Here is a 26462-nt window from a genome sequence, read left to right on the forward strand (position 1 = left end):
CGCCTTGAAAACTGATAGGTAAAGAGGTCTGTAATATTGTAAGGAATTGATGACACTTGAGTTGCAAGTCTTAGTGACTAGGATTATGATGGAAGATTGGAAGTGGGGAAATTTTGTGGGGAAAAATGAGTTCAGCTTTGGACAGGTTGAGTTTAAAGTGTCTACAAGGCATCTTGTTTAAGTCATCCAATACACAGTAGGATGTAATACTAGAGGTTAGCAGAAAGATTAAGGATGATGAAGAATATTTGAAGTTAGGTGGCTCAGTGGATAGAGTGATATGCCTGGAGTCAGGAGGACTCATCTTCCTGAGTACAATTTTGGCTTCAGACATTTACTAGCTATGTGACCCCAGACAAGTCACTTAACTCTATTTGCATCATGTCTCCATCTATAAAATGAGCTGTGGAAGGAAATGGCCACTCTATCTTTGCAAGAAAACCCCAATGGGATCATGAAGATTCAGTCATCACTGAAAAATATTTGAGAGTTAACAGTACTGAAATAATCATTGAATCAGAGAGGTCACAGTCTATGCATCTACTTTCTTAGGTATATCAAAGTTTCTTTTGCATAAAATAATTACTATTTTCATCTCCATTGTGGAAAACAAGCAAAGCAATTGTGCAGCAAGCACATAGATTTGGAGAATGGTGTGTGTGTGGGGGGGAGGGAGGGTTGGATGAAGAAGCTTTTTTCAATCTTTTCCTGTCATATTCACTGCTCTCATTCATTTGGTAATGCTGGTTGGCATAGTGCCATTATTTTGTTACTTCTAAATGATCATAAGGATATTTTCATTGGTCTTAATCTGCAAATAGAAGAGATATACCAGTCAATTAATAAGCATTACCAAATCAATAAGTACTGAGGATACAAAAAAACAGACCAACCACCCAAAACAAAAACAAACACCAAACACAGAAGCAAATAACTATGTATATACAAGATAGACTATAGAGAAGTAGTCTCAGATGACAGACATTACTTGTGGGCCAGGGAGTAGGCTAAGAAACCAGGCAATAGGGAGCCACTGGACTTTATGGAGTAGAAAGGTAACCTGGTCAGACCTGAGGAAGATCCTATCAGCATCTGAGTAGAAAATTGTCTACAATGGGAAAACATTTGAGGCAGGAACACCAACAATAATCTGGACATGTTATAAGGAGCTCGTGTACTAGGGTGGCAAATGTTTGAATAGAGACAGGAAAATATGTACAAGAAATGTGAAAGGAGAAACAAGATTTGTTAATAGATTAGCTAAGTAAGGTGAGTCCAAATGAAGACTTAAGGATGGTATCAAGGTGGTAAGGCTAAGTGACTGGGAGGACAGTGATGCCCTCAAAAGTAATGAAGAGATTTGGAAGACAGGAAAATTGGGGGGACTAAAGAAATTAGGCATATAGAGTGAGTGGAATGTGCCTCCTAGCCTAACCCCAAGATAAATAACTTAAAATATCATGTAGAATTAGGTAGGTAAAAGGAGGAATTTACTTACAATAGAATTTGATTAAATAAATTTTTGTACTATTTTCCTCAAAGGTCCATTAAAATGAGACAGAATATTGTTTATCATAGATGTTAAACAAGGAAGGTATTCTAAGGTCCTTCTAAAACCCAATTCTACATATAGCCATATTCTGCTCTCTATTTTCTTTTTGTCCCACATCATCTCATCTGATGTATTTAGAGTGAGATTGGAACATATTGGGTACTGTAAAAGATATATACTATTAATGAGTTCCTGTCCAGCTGTTAAAGTATCATCTAATGTAGTATATTTGGTGAATGAAAATTTGAATGGAAATTTAAGCACTCATACTGGCTGTAGACACTGAAGGGATCATTTTGTTCTTTAATGTCACACTTCAGCAGACACACTTCACAGAGCAGTGAATCATGCTTTAAACAAGCAGACTTTAATATAACGACGGCAGATAATGTAGCAGAGGTGAATAATAAGTGTTGGCAGACTTAACTTTTCTCTGACAGTACTCTCTCCTAGGTGTCTGATGGACAATTGATAAAGTACATATGCTGTTTTATAGATTGGAACCTGGGATCCAGCCAGTGGTCTGAACATGACGGAAAGTCAAAAGGGAAAACCTGCCAACATTACAGATTCTTTATCCAATCGCTCTTTGGTTGTTACTACCATTTTGGTAAGTAATTATATCCACATTCCTTTTAGAGAAATATTGATGTGTGTAAGAATTGGATAGAAAAAGATATTCTAATTGGGACACTAATGAACAGTATGCAATGTATTTTACAGTTATTTAGCAATTAGTGTATAATAGATGCGCCGATGTTAATTTAGTCACAGATTTTTATTTTGTTAGGCTTCACTGATGTGAATTACTTTAATTTGTGTGCTGCCTCTGTTGATTAATAATTTAGCTTTATATGTTAACTGAAATCTTTAAGTTTGTACAAAATGAGTTAATATAGCAGTCTTTTCAATGTCAAAATGCACAAAATAAAAAAATGTACAAAAAAGGGCAAACGAACAGCAGGAAATGAACTTAAGTTTTGCTTTCATTTCCTGAAAATGTATTTCATTGTCAGAAAGACATTTCCCCCAATATTTTCCCACTAAAATTATGTTTTAACTTCGATCTGTTTTGTTTTCATCATGAAGAAGCACTTTTTCTTTGCTAACCTTCTTGCTGAAATTAAATGAAATTTTTTTCCAAGAAGACATTTTCAGTAAGAAGAGAATTAAATTAACATTGATAAATTAGGTTTTTTACCTCTCTTATAATTATACATTTTAAATGAGCTTACACTGCAGTGATCACTTGTACCTATACTACCATTCAGAAAAGCAATTTTCATTTAAAGACAAAAGAGTGTATCTTCAGGAGTTGGTAGGGTTTCTATCTACTTCAAAAGTCTAATGTTCAAGTATTAACATTTTTAGAAACCAATAGTAATGTGGGATTAATGTTCAAACAGGCATCAAGTAGAAAAATTTTTTATGACTAGAAAAATCTGAATTATCCTAACAATTCCAACCAGATTGAATGAATTTTTTTGTCCTTTTAGTCATAGTAATGAATTCCAGCTTCATAGGTATGACAAATATACATGTTTAAGGGTGAAGAAACTTGATCAGGAAGCACAACTTTATATAGCTGGTATGAATTATCAGTGATGGAAATTATTGCATGATTTTTGTTTCATTCCAATGCTTGGAACAGGCTTGGGGTGGAGCAGAGAACTGCCTATAGTAGTAAATGCAAATTAATCTGCCTGCCTTATCAATTTTTCTTTGATCTGGCCTCACGTAATCCAGTCAGTCTTATCTTCCATTACTTTACAATAGCATTGTCATTTCTATCTCCATGCCTTTGCTCTGTTTTTGCCCTCTGCAATGTCTTCACTCTTCAGATTTTCTTCTTGTTTGTTACTCAGTCATTTTCAGTTATGCCTGACTCTTTGTGAGCAGACTTGGGGTTTTCCTGGGAAAGATAATAGAAAGGTTTGTCATTTTCTTCTCCAGCTCATTTTAAGGATGAGAAACTGAGGAAAATAGAGTTAAATGACTTGCCCAGGGTCACAAAGCTAATAAGAGACCAAGGCTGAAATTGAACACAGGAAATGAGTCATTCTGACTAGGCTCAGCACCCTCTCTACTATGCCTTCATATTCGGCCCACCTCTTAATACTCTGTGGAGGTCTATTCTCTGTAAAGATATCCCTGACATCTCAAGTTCACACTGATTGCATCCTTCTTTAAAACTCCTGCCATAGAATGTTTGAAAAGAGAAGGCAACATACTTAAGTACAGTCCAAATTAAATTAAAATATTATTGGAAATAATTAAAAAAATAAAATATAATAGAACAAAGATAATTATAATATGCAATTTTCAAAGTCAATTTGCAACCTGCAAGCATCTTTATATGTGTTTTACAGGCCCCTGTTTCTATTTGAGTTTGACATTACTATGATACTGTATTTTACTTTTTGTTATATGTTAATCTTGCCCCTGGAGAGGATTTCAAGGTATTTGAATTTAGGAACTATTTCATGTAGTTCTCTGTGTACCATCTTTAAACAGTTAAACATCTTAAAGCAAAAATGACAACCAAGATAAGTCATGTCAAAGCTGAAAGTATGCTTTATAACTCCATGATATATTATCTCATAAATATATGGATAGTTTATTTTTATTAAGAAGTCTTTTTTACTTTTCACTCATATAGATACTTAACGATACTAGGATAATACTATTATGCCTAAAACTAAGAAAAGCTCAGAACTAAAGTACCAGATGACTTCAGATATACCTTATAGCTTTAAGTCTATGACCTTATGAAATGGAGCATATAATTTGATAATCTAGCAAAAAGATAATTTATTCTATCATGTAGATTAGATTATGTAGTTTATTATGTAGAGAAGTGGAGAAAATTGATATGTAATGATGAGGCCTTTGTTTCACTGATGAATACTTTGAGGAAAGATTCCACATGTTGGAATAAAGTATTATGGCTCATTTTGCCTCTGTAGTATAGACCCAAAGACCTCTCTCCTATCATACTTCATGCTAAATGTCTATGTTTTAGTACCCAAGGAAACAAGTAGGCAATTTATATTACATTATCTTCAATGTGCCAATCATTACTATAATCATAGTGTGCTCTTTTTTTCTAGGTGCTTCCTTTTATATTAATGACTACCATTTCACATGGTTTCTTGTGTAATAATAATTTTTAATTTAAATTGAATAGTTAATATGGGGGAAGGGTGAAATGGTATTATAATAACCAAATGTAGAAAAAACCCACAATAAATGATTTACTTTCTATTGCAGTTCTTGGCCCAAATCAGATTTTGGTTGAAAACTAACACTTTAAATTGGATGCTTTCCAAACTAGGTGCCTGCACAGATTAGTGACTCAGAGAAAAGTTGGATTTTTGTTTCTAAGAGTAGACAACTACCCATTTCATTGTTGCTCAGATGCCCTGGAGCTTTCATCATTCTACTTCCCACTGAAAATTCATTTGAAACCAAGCTCTTCTTCCAAGTTGGCAAATAATTTCTATTATTGTAGGCTCTTTGAGGGTGATAATCAGACTCCCTATCATGACCAACCTACTATAATTTTCTAACATTTTCTGTTATTTCTTGTTTTCCTTTTCCTCCAATATAACAGAGACATTTTTTAAAAAAAACATACAATAACTTGACTTGATAAAATCGCATTCTGAATTGTCATGAGCCTTTCTTTTCTCCCTTCACATTCCCAACCCTGGAACATACAAAATATGCTCCAGCAAAAACATTTGCTAAAGATACCTAGAACAAATACAAATTTGGGAAATTTCTTTTAGTAATGTTTCATTAATTTAAAAAAATTTTGTTTTAAAAACCCTTACCTTCTGTCTTGGAATCAATACTGGGTATTGGCTCCAAGGCAGAAGAGTGGTAAGGGCTAGGCAATGGGGGTCAAGTAACTTGCCCAGGGTCAAACAGCTGGGAAGTGTCTGAGGCCAAATTTGAACCTAGGACCTCCTGTCTCTAGGGATGGCTCTCAATCCACTGAGCTTCCCCCTAATGTTTCATTTTTAAAGCCCCCTCCTGGCCTATTTCCCACAACTCCTACTAGTACTGTCATGTTGAGTCCCCAGAAGGTGGCTATTTTTTCTTTAAGGGTTCTAGGGATAGCCCTATTACTCATCAGGCCTCATCCGGTGTTTTCTCCAGTATCAATTAAACATTTAATATCATTTAGTCAACCAGTGTCAATCCTTTTTTAATAAAGAGTATTTACTAATATGGTATAATAAGATGGGTTGATAGGAATATCCTACAAATCCAAGATATACTCTCTCTGAATGCATGATCCTAGGAGAAAGCAGTCTCAAGTTTAGATACATTTGGTAAAAGGGTAATTTATAGCTCCTGAATTATGAAAATCCTTTCCTTTCTTAATTTGTAGAGTCTTCATGAAGTTTCCCTTTGTTGTATGTTCCTCTTCAATAATGACCAAGGTTCAGTGCCCATGTAGAGTCTCAAAGTTATCTTACCTTAATATGTCTAGTTTATCCTTAGCTCCTGACACAAAGGCAACTGTTGGCCGTTGCATGATAGGGACACTGATACTGAAATTACAGGAAACTCACATATTCTTATCTTTCAAAACTGACAAAGTCATTCTCTCTTTAAGGGAGAGAAGTCTGATATTCTTATATGCCATGGACCATTTCCTTTTAGGGAATTAGCAGAAGTTTGCCTATTATTCGAAGACTGAGGTTTTATATGCATATCACATAATGTAGCTGATTCTCTTCAACCAGAAGTTGGTTGATCCTATAATTCAATCAGAGAGGCATGGGAATCAAATAAATAAATAAATCTGGGCATAGAGAGTCTTGTTAGTTATCTTAATTATGGTTGATTTGCATAAAGCAACATTCTTACATATTCATATAACTGTGAGATTGATGGTGAGCCTAGAAAATCCACAGAGTGCATTTATGATTATCATAGGTGTGAGACCCTCCTTTCCAATCTTGTGATATTCTGAGACAACCACTATTTATAGTCATTTGTGGTTAACTTGCCTTTCTTCCATGTATTGAGCATGATGACAGTGGCACAGTCATTTACTCAAAGTTATGTTTCTGGTTCCTTCTGCTATTTCATATAAAGTCTTCATTATATAAAACCATTAAACATATGTGCATGTCTTTATAAGAGGCAACAAAAATGTGCAGTTTTGTTTCCTTTTATACTTATTTTCAAAAAGTATATTTAGCGATCTAACATATCTATAATACCCAAACTAGAAAACAAGCTGTTGTAATAGAACTTGGCAAGAGAAACTAGGAGACCTAGATTTATATATGGACTCTGTCATTTGCTAACCCTTTGACTTTGGCAAAGTCTTTGTTCCTCAGTATACTCATTTTTATAATAAGGGCAATACAATTAAATGATTTCTGAAGTTTCCCTCTGGTCTAGAACCTTCTGATTTATTTAGTTGTCCTCTGGTTCTTTAGATCTATTAAATGGCATGATTTTTCAGGTGGGCTGACTGGCACTTAATTTCCTACAGTGGGTATGTTTTTTTTTTCCCCAACTGATGCTTATTTTTTAGTCTCCAACCTATAACAACAACAAAAAACATCAGTTTTGACCTTATAAGTTGAGTGCTTCCCTCTATGCCTCTCTGTGTAACAATCGATTTTTATCCATTAATAGGATTAGTTAATGCAACTTTCAATGTTGGTTCTTTTTAATTTTTCCCCTTCTAGTGGCATTTTGGTGTACAAATCCCTTTGGTAACTTTGTTATGGACGTCTGTTTCTCTGGAGGAGGTTGTTTCTTTCCTGTGGCTCTCTGAATTTAACAAATGTTTTTGCACCTGTCAAAGAGTATAGCTGCATTTCCCCCCTGCACTTAACTAAGTGGGCAGATTTTGTCTTCATCCAACTACCACCACACAAGAATACACACTTTTCAGTACCCATCTTCCATTTAGTTCAAATCATTAAACCAAATGCCATTTTGCCAATGTAGCTATATGCCTACTATATACCTACACATATATAGATGGGAGGGAAAGTTCTTAATAATAAAACATGTTCTCATGAAATAGAAAATTTGACAAAACAATAACAATGGCACTTTCATCATTCCTGCCTTCCCATCTCTATCCCAACCTCACTGCATAAAGCTCCTTATATAATATAAACAAAAGTAGATCTCTTAGGCCAAACTTTCCATTGCAATAAGTTTTTTGATGCTGATCCATAATTTATTATCACAGAGAATTTGTTCATCAATGCCAATTGTTCATCAAACATTTTGCAGTCATACATGGAAACTACCAAGCAGCACTGTGTCATTAAGAATATCTTTTTCCTCCTAATATCCACATTCTTATCCATATTCCTTAAGATTACAGTTCCTAAATGGTAGTCCGTAAAATCCAAGTGTTCTATGTCTTGAGAAAAAAATATTTGTGCTATCAAGATTTTTTACACTCTAAAATGGGATCCTTAACAGTTTTTGGAATATTGTATTGATGTTTCTTTTGCAGTTTGGTGAGACAGTTTGGACCTCTTCTGACAATAATGTTTTTAAATTAATAAACATGCATGGTACTATGAAGAAAAACAATTACTGAAAATAAAATTATCAACTGTATACATATACACATATAAAGTTCATATGTGCCAGAATAAGAACTCCTAATTGAAAATATTAAACACAAATTATTCTTACATCAAAACTACAATATATTGTATTTTTATTTTGAAAATATGATCAATTTTCTCTATAATGATTCACAGTGTTCCTGGGCTTCTTAGTCTGAGGGCATTCCATACTGTCTGGACTCTTCAAAGAGTATTTATGGGCTTGTCATGAAATATTAAGCCACAAAGTATTCAATGGCCAATTTAATTTGAGAAATATTGGCATCAAATATATAGAAAATTACAATAAATATATTAGCTTCTAAATTTCTAATGTTCCATTGATCATGTACATTCCCTTTTATCCATTTACCCTGAATATATTATTCTCCTAAACCTATATTCATGACTTATTCCATGTAGCAACCAAATGATCTAAGACTAGATATATTATTTGGTTGTTACTGAAGCTGACTTTATCATTTAATATCTATAAACCCTCACTTTGTTGCCCAAGGATCAATCATTCTTTGCTATCTTCCTCTGTCTTGTATTGCTTATAGTTTGGTTAGTTCTTCTCTAGGCAATATATTTTTCATAATACACAAGCATCTTTCAGTCTCTTCCTTCTCTATCAGTTTTAACTTATATATCTCTCTCTTCCCTTTCACTGTCCTATTTGTGAGCCACAAATTAAAACTTTAAAATGTCATATAAGTTTTATTTTCCTAGACATGTGTCAAAATGAAATAAAACAATATAAAGCTAGTGCCACCGGGCCCCAACATTCTTGCATGTATTTGTAAGTTCCTTTCAACCTAGTAATGAAATTCTACATTTATCTTCTTAATTGTTTCTCATCAAGCACAACATATTCATATTCAGTTTTGTTATTATTAAAATTTTTTGCTGACATTCTAATAGCCTTACTTTTTAACTAGCTTACCATGAAAGTATATATAGAAATTGAAATTACATGGAGTAGTACAAAGAGTTTTGGACTATGAGAGAGAAGACCCAGATTCTAAACTGAGCTCTATAGTTATTGAGCTGTGAGACACTGGGCTAAGTTTTTAATATTTAACTGTTTAATATTTAACTGTTAAGTTGTTCCAGTTCACATGGGATTCCTCCACTTTTATTCCTTTTAGCACAATAGTATTCCATCACCAACATTAACCATAATTTGTTCAGCCATTCCTCAATTGAAGGGCATCCCCTCCTTTTCCAATTTTTTGCCACCACAAAAAGCACAACTATAAATATTTTTGTACAAGTCTTTTTCCTTATGATCTCATTAAGATACAAAACCAGCAGTGCTATGGCTGGATCAAAGGACAGGCAGTCTTTTATTGCCCTTTGGGCATAGTTCCAAATTGTACTCCATAATGGTTGGATCAATTCACAATTCCACCAGCAGTGTATTAGTTTCTCAATTTTGCCATATCCTCTCCAACATTTATTACTTTCCTTTGCTGGACATTAGTCAATTTGCTAGCTGTGAGGTGGTACCTCAGAGTTGATTGAATTTGCATTTCTCTAATTGTAAAAGATTTAGAACACTTTTTCATGTGCTCATTGATAGTTTTTATTTCTTTATCTGAAAAATTGCCTATTCATGCCTGTTCAAATAGAAATTTGCTGCACCTGAACTACTTTTACCCAGCATCCTTTTAAGTTATGTCCTCATTTTATGTACAGAGGCTTGGGAGATAAATTTGGCTGAGAAACATGCTGCAGGGCTCTTTTTGGAGCTTGGGGTTTTGGTAAAATGTGGCAGGTGTAGGTCTCTCTGGCTCTTCTCTGCTCTGCTCACTTGGCTGAGTTAACCCCTTTCTTACTAACATATTATTATTAAATGTTATATAATAAATACTTTGAATATTTATTCATTTTTAATCTCACATGTCCCTTGCCCATTTATCAATTGGGGAATGGCTTGATTTTTTGTACAATTGATGTAGCTCCTCATAAATTTGAGTAATTAGACCTCAGAGGTTTTTGTTATAAGGATTTTTTCTCAATTTGTTGTGTCCCTTCTAATTTTGGTTGCATTGGTTTTGTTTGTACAAAACCTTTTTTAATTTAATGTAATCAAAATTATTTATTTTACATTTTGTAATTTTTTCTAACTCTTGCTTGGTCTTAAAACTGTTCCTTTCCCAAAGATCTGACAAATATACTATTCTGTGTTCACCTAATTTACTTATAGTTTCCTTCTTTATATTCAAGTCATTCACCCATTCTGAATTTATCTTGGTGTAGGGTGTGAGATGTTGATCTAAACCTAATCTCTCCCATATTGTTTTCCAATTTTCCTGACAGTTTTTTGTCAAATAGTGGATTTTTGTTTCCAAAGGGCTCATTGGGTTTATCATACACTGTCTTGCTGAAGTAACTTACCCCAAGTCTATTACACTGATCCTCCCTTCTGTCTCTTAGCCAGTACCATATTGTTTTGATGATCACTGTTTTATAGTACAGTTTAAGATATGATACTGCTAGGGTCACCTTCCTTCACAGTTTTTTTTTCATTATTTCCCTTGATATTCTTGATCTTTTGTTCTTCCAAATGAACTTTGATATGATTTTTTCTAATTCAGTAAAAAAAATGTCTTGGTACTTTGATAGGTATGGCACTGAATAGGTAAATTAATTTGGGTATGATTGTCATTTTTATTGTGTTAGCTCATCCTACCCATGAGTAATTAATGTTTTTCCAATTGTTTAGATATAGTTTTAATTGTGTGGAAAATGTTTTGTAGTTGTGTTCAAATTATTCCTGTGTTTGTCTTGGCAAATAGATTCCTAAGTATTTTACATTGTCTAGGGTGATTTTAAATGGAATTTCTCTCTCTATCTCTTTTTGTTGGGATATGTTGGAAATATTTAAAAATTCTGATGATTTATGAGGGTTTATTTTGGATCCTGCAACTTTGCTAAAGTTGTTGATTATTTCCACTAGCTTTTTAGTGGATTCTCTAGGAATCTTTAAGTAGACTATCATATCATCTGCAAAGAGTGATAGCTTGGTCTCCTGATTGCCTGTTTCAATACCTTCAATTTCTTTTTCTTCCCTAATTGCTACTGCTAGAGGTTCTAGAAGCATGCTAAATAATAAAGGTGATAATGGGCATCCTTGTTTCACTTCTGATCTTATTGGGAAGACTTCTAATTTATCTCAATTGCAGTTGATGTTTGCTGATGGTTTTAAATATATGCCATTTAATATTTTTAGGAAAAGTCCTTCTATTCTTATATTTTCTAATGTTTTCAATAGGAATGAGTATTGTATTTTGTCAAAGGTTTTTTTCTGCATTTATTGAGATAATCATGACTTCTGTGGTTTGGTTGTTGATATGATCAATTATATGGATGATTTTCATAATATTAAACCATCCTTGAATTCCTGGTATAAATCCCACCTGATCATAGGGAATAATCCTCGTATCACTTGCTGGAGTCTTTCCCCTAGTATTCTATTTAAGATTTTTGCATCTATGTTCATTAAGGAGATTGGTCTGTAGTTTTCTTTCTTTGCTTTTTGACCTGCCTGACTTTGGAATCAGTACCATATTTGTTTAATAAAAGGAATTTGGTAGAAATCCTTCTTTGATTATTTTGTCAAATAGTTTGTATAGTGTTTGGGATTAGTTGTTCTTTAAATGTTTGGTAGAATTCACTTGTGAAACCATCTGGCCCTGAGGATTTTTACTTAGGGAGTTCTTTAAATGGCTTGTTTGATTTCTGTTTCTGATATGGGATTATTTAAGCGTTCTACTTCCTCTTCTATTAATCTAAGCAGTTTATATTTTTGAAAATATTCATTCATATTACCTATAATGTTGTAATCATTGCCATATAGTTGGGCAAAATAGTTCTTATTAATTCCCTTAATTTCCTCTTCATTAGTGGTGAGATTTCCCTTTTCTTCTTTGATACTGTTAATTTGGTTTTCTTCTTTCCTTTCTTATTAGATTAACCAGTTTTTTATCTATTTTATTTGTTTTTTTTTCAATTACTAGCTCCTAGTCTTATTTATTAATTCAATAGTTCTTTTACTTTCAATTTTATTAATTTCTCCTTTAATTTTTAGGATTTCCAATTGAGCTATTATTTGCAGATTTTTAATTTGTTCCCTTTTTTTTGTTTTTCTAATTTGCATGCCCAATTCATTAACCTCTTCCCTCTATGATTTGTTGATATATGCACTCAGGGATATAATTTTTCACTGCTTGGGCTGCATCTCATAGATTTTTATACTATGTCTCCTCATTGACATTCTCTTCAATGAAATTATTAATTGTTTCTATGGTTTGTTCTTTAATCAACCAGTTTTGAATAATCATATTATTTAATCTCTAATTAATTCTCGATTTGCCTTTTCATGTATCTTTACTAATTATTATTTTTATTGCATTACGATCCGAAAAGGTTGCATTCATTATTTCCGCTTTTTTATATTTGTTTGCAATGTTTTTGTGCTTTTGTATAAGGTTAATCTTTGTAAATGTATCATGTGCTGCTGAAGAGAAGGTATATTTTTGTTCCTATTTTTCTCCATATATCTATTAACTCTAATTTTTATAAGATGTCATTTACATCTCTTACCTCTTTCTTATTTATTTATTTATTTTTTGGTTTAGTTTATTTAGAGCTGATAGAGGAAGGTTCAGGTCTCCCAGTTTTGTAGTTTTACTATCTATTTCCTCCTTGAGCTCCAATAGTTTCTCCTTTAAAAACTGGGAAGCTATACCATTTGGTGCATACATGTTGAGTACTAATATTTCCTCATTGTCTATACTGACCTTTATCAGGATGTAATTATTTTCCCTCTCTTAATCAGATCTATTTTTAATTTAGCTTTGTCAGATATCATGATCACAAGTCCTGTCTTCTTTTTCTCAGTAGATGCCCAATAAATTTTGCTCTAGCCTCTTACCTTTATCCTTTTTTGTGTTTACCTTCCTCATGTGTTTCTTGTTGACAACTTATGGTAGAATTTTGTCTTCTAGGCCACTCTGCTCTTTGCTCCTGCTTTATGGGTGAGTTCATCCCATTCACATTCAAAGTTATGATTACCACTTGTGTATTCCCCATCATTTTGAATTCCTCTCTTAGTCCTGCCCCTTCTTCTTTCCCTATTTCCTTCTACACCAGTGTTTTGTTTTTAATCAGTCCCTCTAATCCCCACCCTTATTTTACTTCCCTTTCCACCACCTCCATTATTATTCCCCACTTATTTTTCTTTAGGATCTACTAAATTCCTTTCCCCCTCTTTTTCCTTCTCTTTTTCTATTCCCCGCCTCACTTTCCCCCTTGGTTTTACCCTCTCAGCTTCCCTATAGGATAATATAGAATTCGATACCCCCAATGTATCTAGATGCTTTTCCCTCTCAGAACTGATTCCACTGAGAGTAAGGTTTAAATATTACCTATCACTACTCTCTTCCTGTCCTTCTTATGATAGTATTATTCACTCCCCCTCCCATTCACCTCTTTATGTAGTATAATTTATTCTATTTTTCTTCTTCCTTCAAGTTTTTCTTGGTGCCATCTTCTTCACCCCCCTTTTTTTATAGATCATCTTAAACCACTAACTACCCCAAACTCTATCTATGAAGAATTGTTCCTAGTACCATGATAGTGAATACAGTTTTTTGTGAGTAACAAATATCAATTTTCCATATAAGAATATAAACAATTTGACCTTACTGAAGCCTATAAATTTTTTCCCCACTTTCTTGCTTACCCTTTCATTTTTCTATTGAATTTTGTATTTGGACATCAAATTTTCTGTTTAGTTCTGTTCTTTTCTTTACAAGTACTTGGAAGTCTTCTATTTTGTTAAATGCCCATTTTTTTCCCTAGAAGTATATAGTCAGTTTTGAAGCTTAGGTGATCCTTGATTGTAGGCCTAATTGTCTTGCCGCTCAGAATATCATATTCCAAGCCTTATGGTTCTTTAGCATGGAGACTGCCAGATCCTGTGTAATACTGATTGGTGCTCCTCGATATCTGAATTTTCCCTTTCAATTACATTTCTAGGGGTTGACTTTTGAAGATTTAATATAGAGGGTGATCTTTAAACTCTTTCAATGTTTATTTTTTGCCCTCTTGTTCAATAATATCAGTGCAGTTTTCTTGCTTCTACTTTCCCAATTCTAATTTTTAATGATTGGTTTTTAACTATGATCTTTTGATTTCTCTTTTTGGTTTGATCTATCCTGATTTTCATGGCTTCTAGCAGGTCTGTCCTGGTCTCCAATTTACTTATCATTTCATGTGATTTCTGCAATTCATTTTCCAAGTGGGAGATTCTGTCTTTTAAACTCCTATTTTCCTATTGACCTATTTCCTACTTTTCTTGCCAAGTTTCTTCTTTCTTTCTTACTTGGTTCTCAAACTCAAATTCGAATTCCTTGAGAGCTTGTGACCAATTTCCAATTTGGGGGGAAGTTTGGATGTGTTTGCCTGTTTGTCATTATCCTCTGAGACTCTTAATTATTTTTTTTGTTGTTGGTAGTTGTAGATTTTAGTTTTTAGGTATTGGTGGCCATCACTATGTTAGTTTTATCTTCCCTTCTGAGCCAGAATTCTAAGTGAGGAGGGTAGGTAGGTCACTGTGTATTGAGCTACAAAGAGGTTTTTGCCCTGAGGCTATTTTTCAGTCTCCAACATTTCTGCTGTGGGCAGCCCCTCTCTGCCCTATCTCTGTGCCCAAGCCCTGTGTTCCTCTGCCTCCTGAGGTTCCAAGTGTTGCTGCCCTCAGGGATGAGTCTGTGGTGTCCTTAGTCAGCCCCCTGAGAATCTAGAGATTGCCCCTTGCTCATTCTGACTCTGGTGCTATAGGTGGACTGGGGGAGGGGTGATCAGCTCATGCTTTGGTAAGTGTAATTTTACCCCCTTATAGTGTAGAAATGCCCAAATCCTGCTTACCTTCAAGACTGTATGCTACAGTAGAACATCTTCGCCCATCTAATTTTGATTTTTGTCCTTTTGAAGTACTTTATATTGGTTAGTTATAAGGAGAGTAAAACCCTTGTTTCTACTCTGTGGCCATCTAAGCCTGGAAACCCAGGAAAGGAGGCATTTAAACTAGATGATTGTTGAAATCCTTTATAGTTTTAAGCTACATAACTAGAAAATTATGCCTTTGCCCTGTCTTAAGAACCAAACCATTAATAAGCATTTATTAAAGTCCTAATATGTGCTAGATACTGTACTAAGCACTTAGGACATAAAGAAAAGTCCATACTAATCTTCTGCCATGGAACCCAGTTTTTAGTAGCATATTCTAAGATAGAAGGTAGAGATTTTTTTAAAGAAAAGTAACAATGTAAGAAATTATTGAGAGGATTATATGGTGAGGATTAATTTGATTTTATTTGAGAGGCAATCAGAAACCAGTATGGGATTCTGAAAATAAACATGATCAAAATGAAACTTGGAAATATAATAATTATTATATATATTATGGAAAAATATAAGGTTGGTAGAACAACAGCTGTGATACTTGAAATAATTAGGGTATAGATTGATAATTTGTAGGAAAGAAAGATGTTTATCTGAGATGTATAGAGAAAGAATTGTGATTTCTTGGTGAAAGATTAGATATGGAAGTTTGCAGATTAGTGTTTTTTGAAATGATGCCACATTTACATATTTGGAGAATGTGAGTTTATGAACTCTACTGACTTTGCTGAGAAATCTGGAAAGAAAATTAAAAGTATTAGAAAAGTCTAAATGGAATTTGTGCCAATAACTTTGGTATCATCAGGTCTTGATCATTGAGGGCAATTTGTGGTTAAATTAAAATTGCACATATAAGAAAGATTTGAGATTAGACTGTAGGTACAACTTTTCTATGAAAAAGCCTTTAACAGGAAATATTATGCCTTTTTGACCAAATTCAGTTTCAGCATCATTCTCTTTTCCTCCTCATTGGGGATAATGATGATAAAATGGCCAAAATACAACTATTTGTGCAGAGCTCAAAGCAGAAAATGTTAGTGATAAACCAAATGATAATCCACTCAGCTATACAAATTTAGTAACACAAAAAGGTAGTATGTCTAACATACAGTAACACACTTCCCAGCTCCTGCCATACACACTCATGGCTTTAAGGAATGTGACAGTATATAATACCATGCTCTTTTTTTCCATCTGTCACTGCTATTCCATCTGCTTTTTACCTGTACCTGTAAAATTTAATATCGTTTGTACATTGTGTAAATTTTAGACTCTATTCCCCATGATTATAGAACTAAATCTAAAAGGGACCTCAGGGGCCATTTAAGCCAACCATATCATTTTGTAGATGTGGAAACTGAGGCCCAGCTAGGATATGTGATTTGATAAATGTCACACAGGTAGTAAGCATCCAATGTGGGATCTGAATCCAGGTGAATACAGTTTGTAATGTATTGCAGTTCATGGAAGCTGCTTGTAAGAAAGCTTTTCTGGGATGCTAGTCAATGAGTTTAGAGTCTGGAAAGAAGAAAGCTTAAATAATAACATGTTTTATTTAAAGGTTTAGTAAGGTGAAGCATTGGCCTGCAGGGGAGCTACACTTTGATTTCATGGCTTTTAATCCACTAACCTGAGAAATATAATGATGAGGATTCATTTGCCAGAAAGGTCAGGTCAAACTGTCTTCTAAATATTTTAAAGGTGGCAGTCAAGAAAAAAAAGTTTTGTTTTTCTAGGAAGAGACAAATCTAATATGCCTTTGTGGAGTATTTTCCTTCTATAATTTTTGACCCTCCCACTCCAGTCCTCCTTTGCAAATTCCTCTCCTAGAAGCTTATTCTGTTGAAGGCCAGAGAAAGACATTAAATTGTTTTGATGGTCGCTGCTAGGCTTTTTCACTTTTCCCTCCTGGCATTCTGACTTCCAATTGTGATAACCCATTGTGCACTCCATGCAGTTGACATAAATGTTAATTAGGTATGGCAGCCTTCAAACTTCCTCAGCGAGAGTGTGGAAAAAGAGACCAGAAACACCAGAACTCTCTGGAACAACAATGGCAATTCTACAGACCTCCATTAGTTCTGAAACCATAACTAATAATAAAAGCAGAATTTTTCATGGAATGTTTGAGGCTAAAACAGAATAAAGATAAATCCATCTTGCCTATTAAATGATTTAAGAAGATACCCTACCTCCTTTTTCAGTACCTGGTAGTTTGCTTATAAAGTAGCATTTTATTTTTATTTCACATGGATAGACCTTTCATTTTAATTTTATATGTATTTTAACTTAGTAATGTATTTTAATTTATTTATATTGATTTTAATAAAAAAAGACTTTCATTTAAATAAAAATGTTTTAAGGCTTCTGTACATTTCTCAGGATTTATACAACACTGTAACATTAGGAACAAATAAAGCCTAACCTTTTAAGTGGAATTAACTAATGTTTTTAATGAACAAAAATCAATTATTGCACAGTGAGGTATTGTAGGAAGCACCTCAAAATATATAGATAACTCTGATGTTCTTAGGAAAAAATAAAACTAAATTTCCTCATTTGCCAAATGAAAAATTTGGGATAAAAGTACTTCAGATCCAAAATACAAATGTATGGTATCTATGATGAGAAATAATTCATATCAATCACTGAGAAACCATAGTATTTATTGACAAAATGGACTTTATAGATTATCTAATTTAATCCCCTATATATCTATATTTCTATGTATATCTATACTTCTGTGTATATATATGCATATATATACACACACACACAAGATATATGTATATGTATATTTAGAGATGAGGAAATAGAGGCCCAGGGAGATTGTTATAAGCCTATAATTAGAGCTTGATAAATATAGATGTAGGAGAACCTCAGAAGTAAACAAGTGCAATCTCTTTATTTTACAGACAAGAAAGCAGAATAATTGACGTACCTTGATTGCATAGCTAATAAATTGCCAGATAGGGATTTTCTTTCATGATGTGGCAACTTACTGTAGTCCAGGCTGCTAAATTGGGTTAGTGAATGATTGCTGTTGCATGCTATTGGAAATAGATTGCTATAAGAACCTGTTATGATTTTTGAATTTTTTTCTTTTTCTTTTTTTTTCTCTTTTTCTTTTTCCTTCTCAGAATTTTTTCAGGTTTTCTTTTTATATTTTATATTTGTCTCAGAGGTTATTTTTAAAATTTCTTTGACTTCTTTGATGTTTTTGATATGCCTTTTTTTTCATATGCCTTATGACTTGACCATGTATCACTGTGTAATTCCTATGTGTATTTCTGTATCCTCCTCAGGGGGGGGAAATGTATTATTATTTTTCTCAGGAGGAACTATGTTATTGTTGTGAACTTTGACTTGAATTTGAGCCTAATTTAGAACAAGAGACTACCTCCTAGAATCTAGAAGTCACTGTGAAGATGCCTACAGAGACCACACATTGCACCAGAAGATCCAGATTGAACTTTGAGATGTGGCGAATTTGAACTTTGGGAGGGTTGAATGCTTTAGTTTTGAATGTACACTCTAATGCCAAAGGGGACTGCCCCCTAATTGGATTTTTGTCAATGCACCTATTATTGGTTTTGTTCATTTTCTTTTTTTATTTTCCTCTTATCCCCAAATTATTGTAATTTCCTTTAAAACTGTATTATTTGTATATACCTATATTTCAAATTATATAGTAATAACTTAGTTATGTTTTCATGATCTATTGGAGAGACCGGTCTCCCAAAGGATCACAGGGGATTCATATTGATTTAGAATTTTGAACCCTAGAGACTACATTTCCCACAACCCTTTTCCTTTTCCTGTCATGTATCTTTGGTTAATTTGGTATTCAGTTTCAACTTCCTTCACACATAGATGCTTTCCTGTAAGCTCTCTCTCTGGCTTGTCCCAACGAGGAGGAAGGGAGTGTTTTTTTTTTTCCTTTCTCTGTTTTTAAAAAATTCTTCTTTGCTCTAAGTGGATTTTAATAAATAGTATTAAGTTAATACTTGGAGTATTGAATATTAATTTTAATATTTACAAAGTAAAATTCTGATTCCAAGTTCAGTGTTCTTTCCACTATCCAGCTATCCAACACTATCTAACCCCAACCCTCCTTTGTAAATGAGTAAATAAAGGCAAGAGAGGTTCATTGATTTGTTCACTATCAGAGAGCTAGCAAAAAGAAGAATCAACTCCAAGTCTTCTGTTTCTAAATCCTGACCCTTATGTTTTATCCATTTTCTGCTACATCCTCAATGTACAGATCTTTTAACATAATTTTATCCCTTGTTATTTCAGTTATGACTGACTTCAGGCTAAATCTTTTGCTAATTGTGCTTTGAGTCTTTAGAGTTCAGAAAAGAAAAAAAAATTCATTTCAGTGTACAGTGAAATGAGCATATGCTAGATATCCTGTGGCATTTGAAAACATCTTGCTCTTGGATATAAATGACAGACTTGAAAAAATGATAATATTGGAGGAGATTGAGAGAACATAGAAGCTGAGTTATCTGAATAGTGACAACACAAAATAATCATTTAAATTTATTAACCAAGGTTTCCACCTATCTCACAATAATGATTTAATACTATTTCTATTTAATATGCATATTTTCCTCTTAAATATCATTTTGAATTACACAAAATAAATATATTGAAACAAAATTACAAAAACAATTTGGATATAATTATTATTATCTTCTGAATTTGTACTATTTAACTGAATGAGAAACATAAGATCAAATGCATGTGCAATAAAAATATTTAATATGACTATTTGTAAATTAGAAAGTTTTTTTTTCCATTAAAAACCCCTTCCAACTCTCAGACTTTTTTTCAGCAATAGGTATGTTAATGAATATTTTGTTAAATTAAAATATTTTTCAACACTTCAGAAGATCTATGATTTTGATGGTACATGTGTTCTCTTTCCATATGTACATATGTCTGTGCATATATGTATTTTAGATACAGGTGTATATATTTATATATTATGTATAAATCGATGTATAGATATAGACATATACAGAAATACATAGTTATTCCACTGGCCAGCCTTCTGGTATTAAGTTGTTCTGAGTTTAGCTGAAGTCATCCTCAGATGACAAAGAAATTTATCACCTAATAGTATCGGAAGTACTTCTAATCTAGCTGATACAGCCAGAGTTTCTGCTCTTCTCTAATAACATTTGAAAGTGAATTAAATAAATGGTATCTATTAAATACTTAGGACATATAAAGCAAAGTATTAAATGTTCAGCATCCAAAGAACTCTCAAGGCTCATGTTCTAATAGGGGGATGCAACACATGTAGCAGATTTCAACTTGGTATCTGATAGAAAGGACCAATGGCCTTGATGGTACCACATTAAAGAAGAGGGTAATGTTTCTTCTTTAATGTACTTTCCATTAATGACATTTCTAATTTTCTAATATTAAACATTTTCAAGATGCCAATGACTTATGTGGCAAGAATTTTCCTTTCTTGTTTATTAGTAGCTATGGCTGCTGAAGAAGAGGTTTTTATGGCACCAGCAGAGAAAATTGCCAGGTTGCATGTTCACAAAGATTCATCCCTTGGTAAAGGGCTTTGGTCTCCAGTCGAGTAGCAAAGCAGGGACTCCAAAGAATGATCTGGGCACCTGTTCCTCTGTCACAATTGTTTTGAGAAGGTGCTAGGAAAGGTAGCCCTCTTCTCCACAATTATTGCTCCCTTAGATGATCACCACGGGAGTCAAGTTGGAGGTAGGGCCAATGGTCTTGGGAGCAATGCAGCATATGTGTGTTTATATCAATATCTATATAATTTATTTATATACCCATATGCATATATATGAGTGTGTGAGTGCATTTGTTTCTGAGATTGTATATAATAATTCTTCCACAAAAACATTTATATATATATATATTTGTACATATACATACATATTTTTACATACACACACTCTGATAAACACTCAGTAAGACCTTCCAAATTAAATCAATGTATATTTTAATGCTTGATAATTTCATGGCAAAAAATAGGAAAAACAGGATTATTAGAATTATTTAAGAAAGTGTAGATAAAGAAAAAAGACTGAGAAAAAATTGAAGTAGTGTCAACCTCAAATAGAAATAGGGACTAATGAAACATCCATTTAGATATCTTCAGACTCTACATTGACTTAGAAAACCAAATATTAATTTTATCAATATTCGATTGTATTTTTATTTGTTAAATGTTTCTCAATTATATTTTAATCTGGGACAGGCTGTACTGCAGTCTTTGGGCTGAATGTTTGACATCTCTGATATAGACTACCTAGATGCCTCATGCCTCTATCTTTGATAAAATAATAAAAATATGAAATGATGAGTACCAAATAGCATCCAAGAATGAATTTAATTGTATTTTAAAAAATAGAAAATGACTCATTTCTTTATTAGCTGTTATCACAAAATCAGCTATTTCTACATAATTAGAATCCTGACTTGTAAAGATCAAAGTTAGAATAAAATTAGAAGAAAGAATAAAAATGAGGGAAAGGGAGTTATGGTACCTAAGATAACATTATCCTCACATTTCAGTGAGCTACGGACAATAAATGTGGTATGTGGATAGAAGGATCATACACAGACTAGAATAATTTCAAACATAAATTTATCCAATTCAAATCACCTGCCATCATAAAAAGTTGAAAAAAAAACCCTAGCAATTACTTGTGTTGGGTTTTTGCCAAGCAAGGAGATATAAGAACTCATGGGGAAAATGACCTAAAATTGGTTTAATATATGAAGTTGTGTGAGCATTGATGCACTTTATTGATTTACCCAGTCAAGTCACCCCATTCTTCTTAAAGTAAATGATAAGGTGACCTGATACCTTAACAAGTGAAAAATAGGTTTCAATGAATGACTCAATCAGTCAATCAGGGGCTTTCCACTAAGTGTGAAAAATTTTTAGAACTGGAATGGTCTTGCACAGGAGCAGTGTTTGGACAGGCTTTTAAGAAGGGATATTGATTGAGTAGGATGCAATTGGTGGTCCAAAAAATAAAATAAAAACCAAGAACATAAACAAAACTCTTTCTTCTTTACAAAAATGTCTGTAACACAATCACATAATAGAGACAAAGTCCAGGGGGACGTCAGATCAAGCTTAAAGTGTTTATATGGCAAAAGGGTAACTCATAACCTGTACTTGCTTGCAGTCTTTTCTCCTTTTTCATGGTGTTCTCAGGAAATTTTTCATAAGGATTGTGTAGTTTCTTAGATGGGCTTTTTATGGAGTAATGACATTATATTCAGAGTATCTTTAGTTTCCATTATAGATACTGCTATCTGTTGATCTAGAGATTCCTTTAGAATACTTAAGAAAAGTTCAAAATCTTCTGGTTCTGCTCTATTTAATGTATGTATGGGTTAAGAGCAAGCCCAAGCCCAGGCAAAACCTTTCCATATCCTTTTCACTCTAGTCTCTGGAATGGCTATGGTACTAAATGACTTTGATAATTTATGGAAAATATTTGGTACCTATGCAGAAGATAGGTTGATCATGTAGCAAGAATGAATCCTTCTCTATAATATTTAACTAATATCTTGAGAAATAAGGAAGACACCAGGATTCTTTTTAGGTTCCTGTGGCAAGTTTATGAGAAGAAATGGACAAGACTTTCATAGTATTCTGTTGTATTATTTGTGGGAATAGACACATTATTAATATCACAGTGCCACTTGAGTATTTGATTTCCTGTTTATATGGACACAAACATATGTTTTTATAAATATTTGGCTTCCAGAAATGTATATTGCTCACACATAAATGTTAAATTAATACATAAAAATCAACGTGCTCTATTGACAAGGGTTCTGGAGAGGAGCCATGAAAGACACTTGTTAGTAGTGTGGCCATTTGTATATAAGCTTCTCGAAGGTATACTTTTTTGGTATCTTTAGCACTTGGCGTGGCTCTTGACACATAGTAGATACTTAATAAATACTCACTGACTTGACAAAGGTAAGTCACTAAAGCTCTCACAGGCCAATTTTTTATATCTGTTAAACACGAAGGGAGGAGCTCATGAATAGAGAGCTGGTCTGGAGTCAGGAATATCTCAGCCTAAATACAATCTTAGAGACTTATTGGTGTGTGATGCTGGGCAAGTTACTTAGCCCCTATTTACCTCAGTTCTGATTCTATAAATTAAGGATACATTGGAAAAGGAACTGGCAAACCACTGCAGTATTTTTTTTTTGTTTTAATATGCTGATACAGTTTTTAATATTTGTTTTCTGACATTTTGCAATCCACATCCTCTCCTTCCCCCCAACCTTCCCTCCTCCCCAAGAAGGCAGGTAATATGATATGTTGTATATACAACCATATAATACACATTTACATGTTCTTGATGTTGTGAAAAAAGACATATTGCTTACACTAGATAAAAATTCATGGAGGAAATAAAGTTAAAAAAAGGGTTATCTTGGTCTGCACTTGGATTCCATCTGTTTCTTCCATATCTGTGGATATGCTTATCCAACATGTGGCCCTTGGAGTTGTCCTAGGTCCTTGCCTTTTTGATAATATTTTCATTCATAATTGATCATCTTGTGTTATTGTTATTACTCAATACAGTCTCTATACATCAATGTTTCCCAAGAAAACCCCAAGGATGAGTCCATGAGGTCATGAAGAGTTGGACACATTTGAATGATGGAACAACAAACAAGAATAACTTATCTATCACTTACCTTATAGGACTGTTGTGAGAATCAAAAAGGCTAATAGCTACATAAGATTTCTTTATGAACTTTCACAACTTAGAGAGAAGGGGAGAGTGAATAATCATTTCTATAGCAACTGCTGTATGCCATACACTGCTAAACTTTTTAACAAGCATTTTGGGAACATCCTTTTGTGATACTCCTATATTTGAGTAAAAGAGTAATAGAAGAATCCTAGAACTATAATATGAAATTTTAATTTCATTAAGAGCATATTAAGAAATCATCCATATCTATATACAGAAATAGAGAAGTCATTCCATCTCCACCTCCAGAACCTGTGGACATTGTTTTATTTTTATAAAACATGATTCAGAATGAATAGCCATATACTTTTGGAAGAAAAGTATAATTCATTGATCATTATGAATCCTATTTCATTTCTTTTGTATAAAGTATTATCTTACCTATGATTATTTAAGAAAAGAAAATTTCATGCTTTAGACTTTGAATATTATTGAGATTTCTTTATTCAGGTGAAAAATAGCATATTCAAAAGCTTATGCAGATATGAGCAGTTTTCAAAAGAAATAAATCAACAACCATAGGAAAAAAGTGTTCTCAAATCATTAACACTATGAAAAATGAAAATTAAAGAACTTTAAAAAATTATTTCACATCTATGAAAAAAAGATAATGAAAGATATAAATAATCTGTGTGGGAGGGGATACAAGAAGACAGGGAGAGCAACAAAACTATTCAATTGATAGATGAATTGGTGTAAATATTTTGGAAAACAATTGTGCAAGAAAGGTCATTAAATTGTATGTATGCTTTGATTTAGCAATCCCACTATTGTCCCAAAGAGGACAGATAAAAATATCACATATTTCAAAAATCTTTATACTATTAAATCTCGAGTTAGCAAAAACCTTGGAAATAGTGTGAAGATTCATTGCCAGAGGAATGGTTGAACATATTATGTTATCTTCAATTGATAGAATGCTATTGAGTTATAGGAAATTATAAACATGGAGACTTTAGAGAAGGATGGAAAACTTGTATAAATTGTTAAGGAATTTACAAAATAGAACCAGAACAATTTACAATAACATACTCAACAAGCATTTATTATGTGTCACTATGCTATGTGTCAGGCACTTTGCTAAACACTAAGAATACAAAGATAGGCAAAGGCAGGCTGTCCTTGTTTTCGAGAAGTTCACAATATAATTGAGGAGACAATGTGAAAATAAAGATGTAGAAACAAACTATATTTAGGATAATTTGGAGATAATCAACAGAAAGAAGGCAGTAGAATTTAGGGGATTTAGGAAAGACTTCTTATAGAAAGTGAGATTTTAGCTTGGGGACTGGGAAGATGATGGTACTCTCAGTAGGAATAAGAAAGTTAGGAAGAAGGGAGATAATGTGGATAATGAGTTCCATTTTGTATGTGTTGAGTGTAACATATCTATGGGACATTTGGTAAATGATGCACAATAGGCAAGTGGAGATCATTGACTACAGGTCATCAGAGAACTTATAGCAGGATATGCAGATTTGAGAATCATCAGTGTAGAAATCATAAGTAACTACAAAGGAATGAATAAAGATCACCAAGTAGAATAATACAGAAGAGGGCACTCAACAGAGCACTGTGGAATACCCAAAGTTAGCTCTGACCACAGTGTTGATGTAGGAAAGAAAACTGAGGAGCAGTCAATTAGGAGAACTAAGAGAGAATAGTGTCACAGAAAGCTGAAGTTTAGAATATACAGGAAAAGCAAGTGATCAAGAGTGTTAAAGGCTGAAGAGAGGTGAATGAGGTTAAGGATTGAGAAAAAGACCATTACATTGAACAAGTAAGAAATCCTTAATAACTTTGGAGAAAGCAGATTGGGGTGACTGATGAGATCAGAAAGCATATTTCAAAGAGTAAATAACAGAGTAAGAGGGAAAGAAGTGGAGGCATCTAATGTAGTTGAACTTCTCAAGGGGTTTATCCATAAAGTGGAGGAGAGATATGGGACTATAGCTCATGAAGATGAATAAATCCAGTGAGTATTTTTTAGGATGGGTAAAACATAGGCATGTTTATAGATAATAGAGAAGCAGCCCATATACACAGAGATCTAGAAGATTAGTGAAAGAGTGGAGATAATAGAGGGGGCAATGAGTTGGACAAAATGGGCTGGGCCCTTCATAAAACAAGGACTACCTTATTTATGTGAATCAGGAGTGAAGAAGGAGATGCTGTTAGAAGGCAACTGGGTTCTGGCAGATGAGGAGAGAAGGTGGAGTTTTAAATAAATGGCCTCAAATATTTTCAGTGAAATATGTCAATGTTAGAGTTAGGGAGAGCCATAGGAGATTTGAGGAGAGATGAAAGTGTTTAGAAAAATTGCTGTGCTACATGGGATAATGACTTGACAAGGGAGGGGCAGAATATTTTTTGAAACAATGAAAGTTCAGTTGTGATTATGTAGTATAAATTCATAGTGAACCCAGTGAGAACAATTTCCTATTTTTTTAAAATTTCATTTATTAGGACACATATGGGAGTTAAGGCAACAGATGTTAGTGATCTATGTCTGAGACTGTAGTACAGATAGATACAAGAATAGGA

General features: G+C 33.4%; 1 protein-coding gene across 2 annotated transcripts in view; it reads left to right on the plus strand.

Moving 5' to 3' along the window:
• The window catches only part of GRIK2 (glutamate ionotropic receptor kainate type subunit 2), an 819862-nt gene that overhangs the window by 477171 nt on the left and 316229 nt on the right, over nt 1-26462 (plus strand). For both annotated transcript variants that reach the window (XM_001367939.3, XM_056818623.1), the window contains one exon: nt 2049-2162. In XM_001367939.3, the coding sequence (XP_001367976.1) occupies nt 2049-2162 (114 nt within the window). The remainder of the gene's footprint in view (nt 1-2048; nt 2163-26462) is intronic.

Source organism: Monodelphis domestica, chromosome 2 (assembly GCF_027887165.1).
Source record: "Monodelphis domestica isolate mMonDom1 chromosome 2, mMonDom1.pri, whole genome shotgun sequence".
NCBI lineage: Eukaryota > Metazoa > Chordata > Mammalia > Didelphimorphia > Didelphidae > Monodelphis > Monodelphis domestica.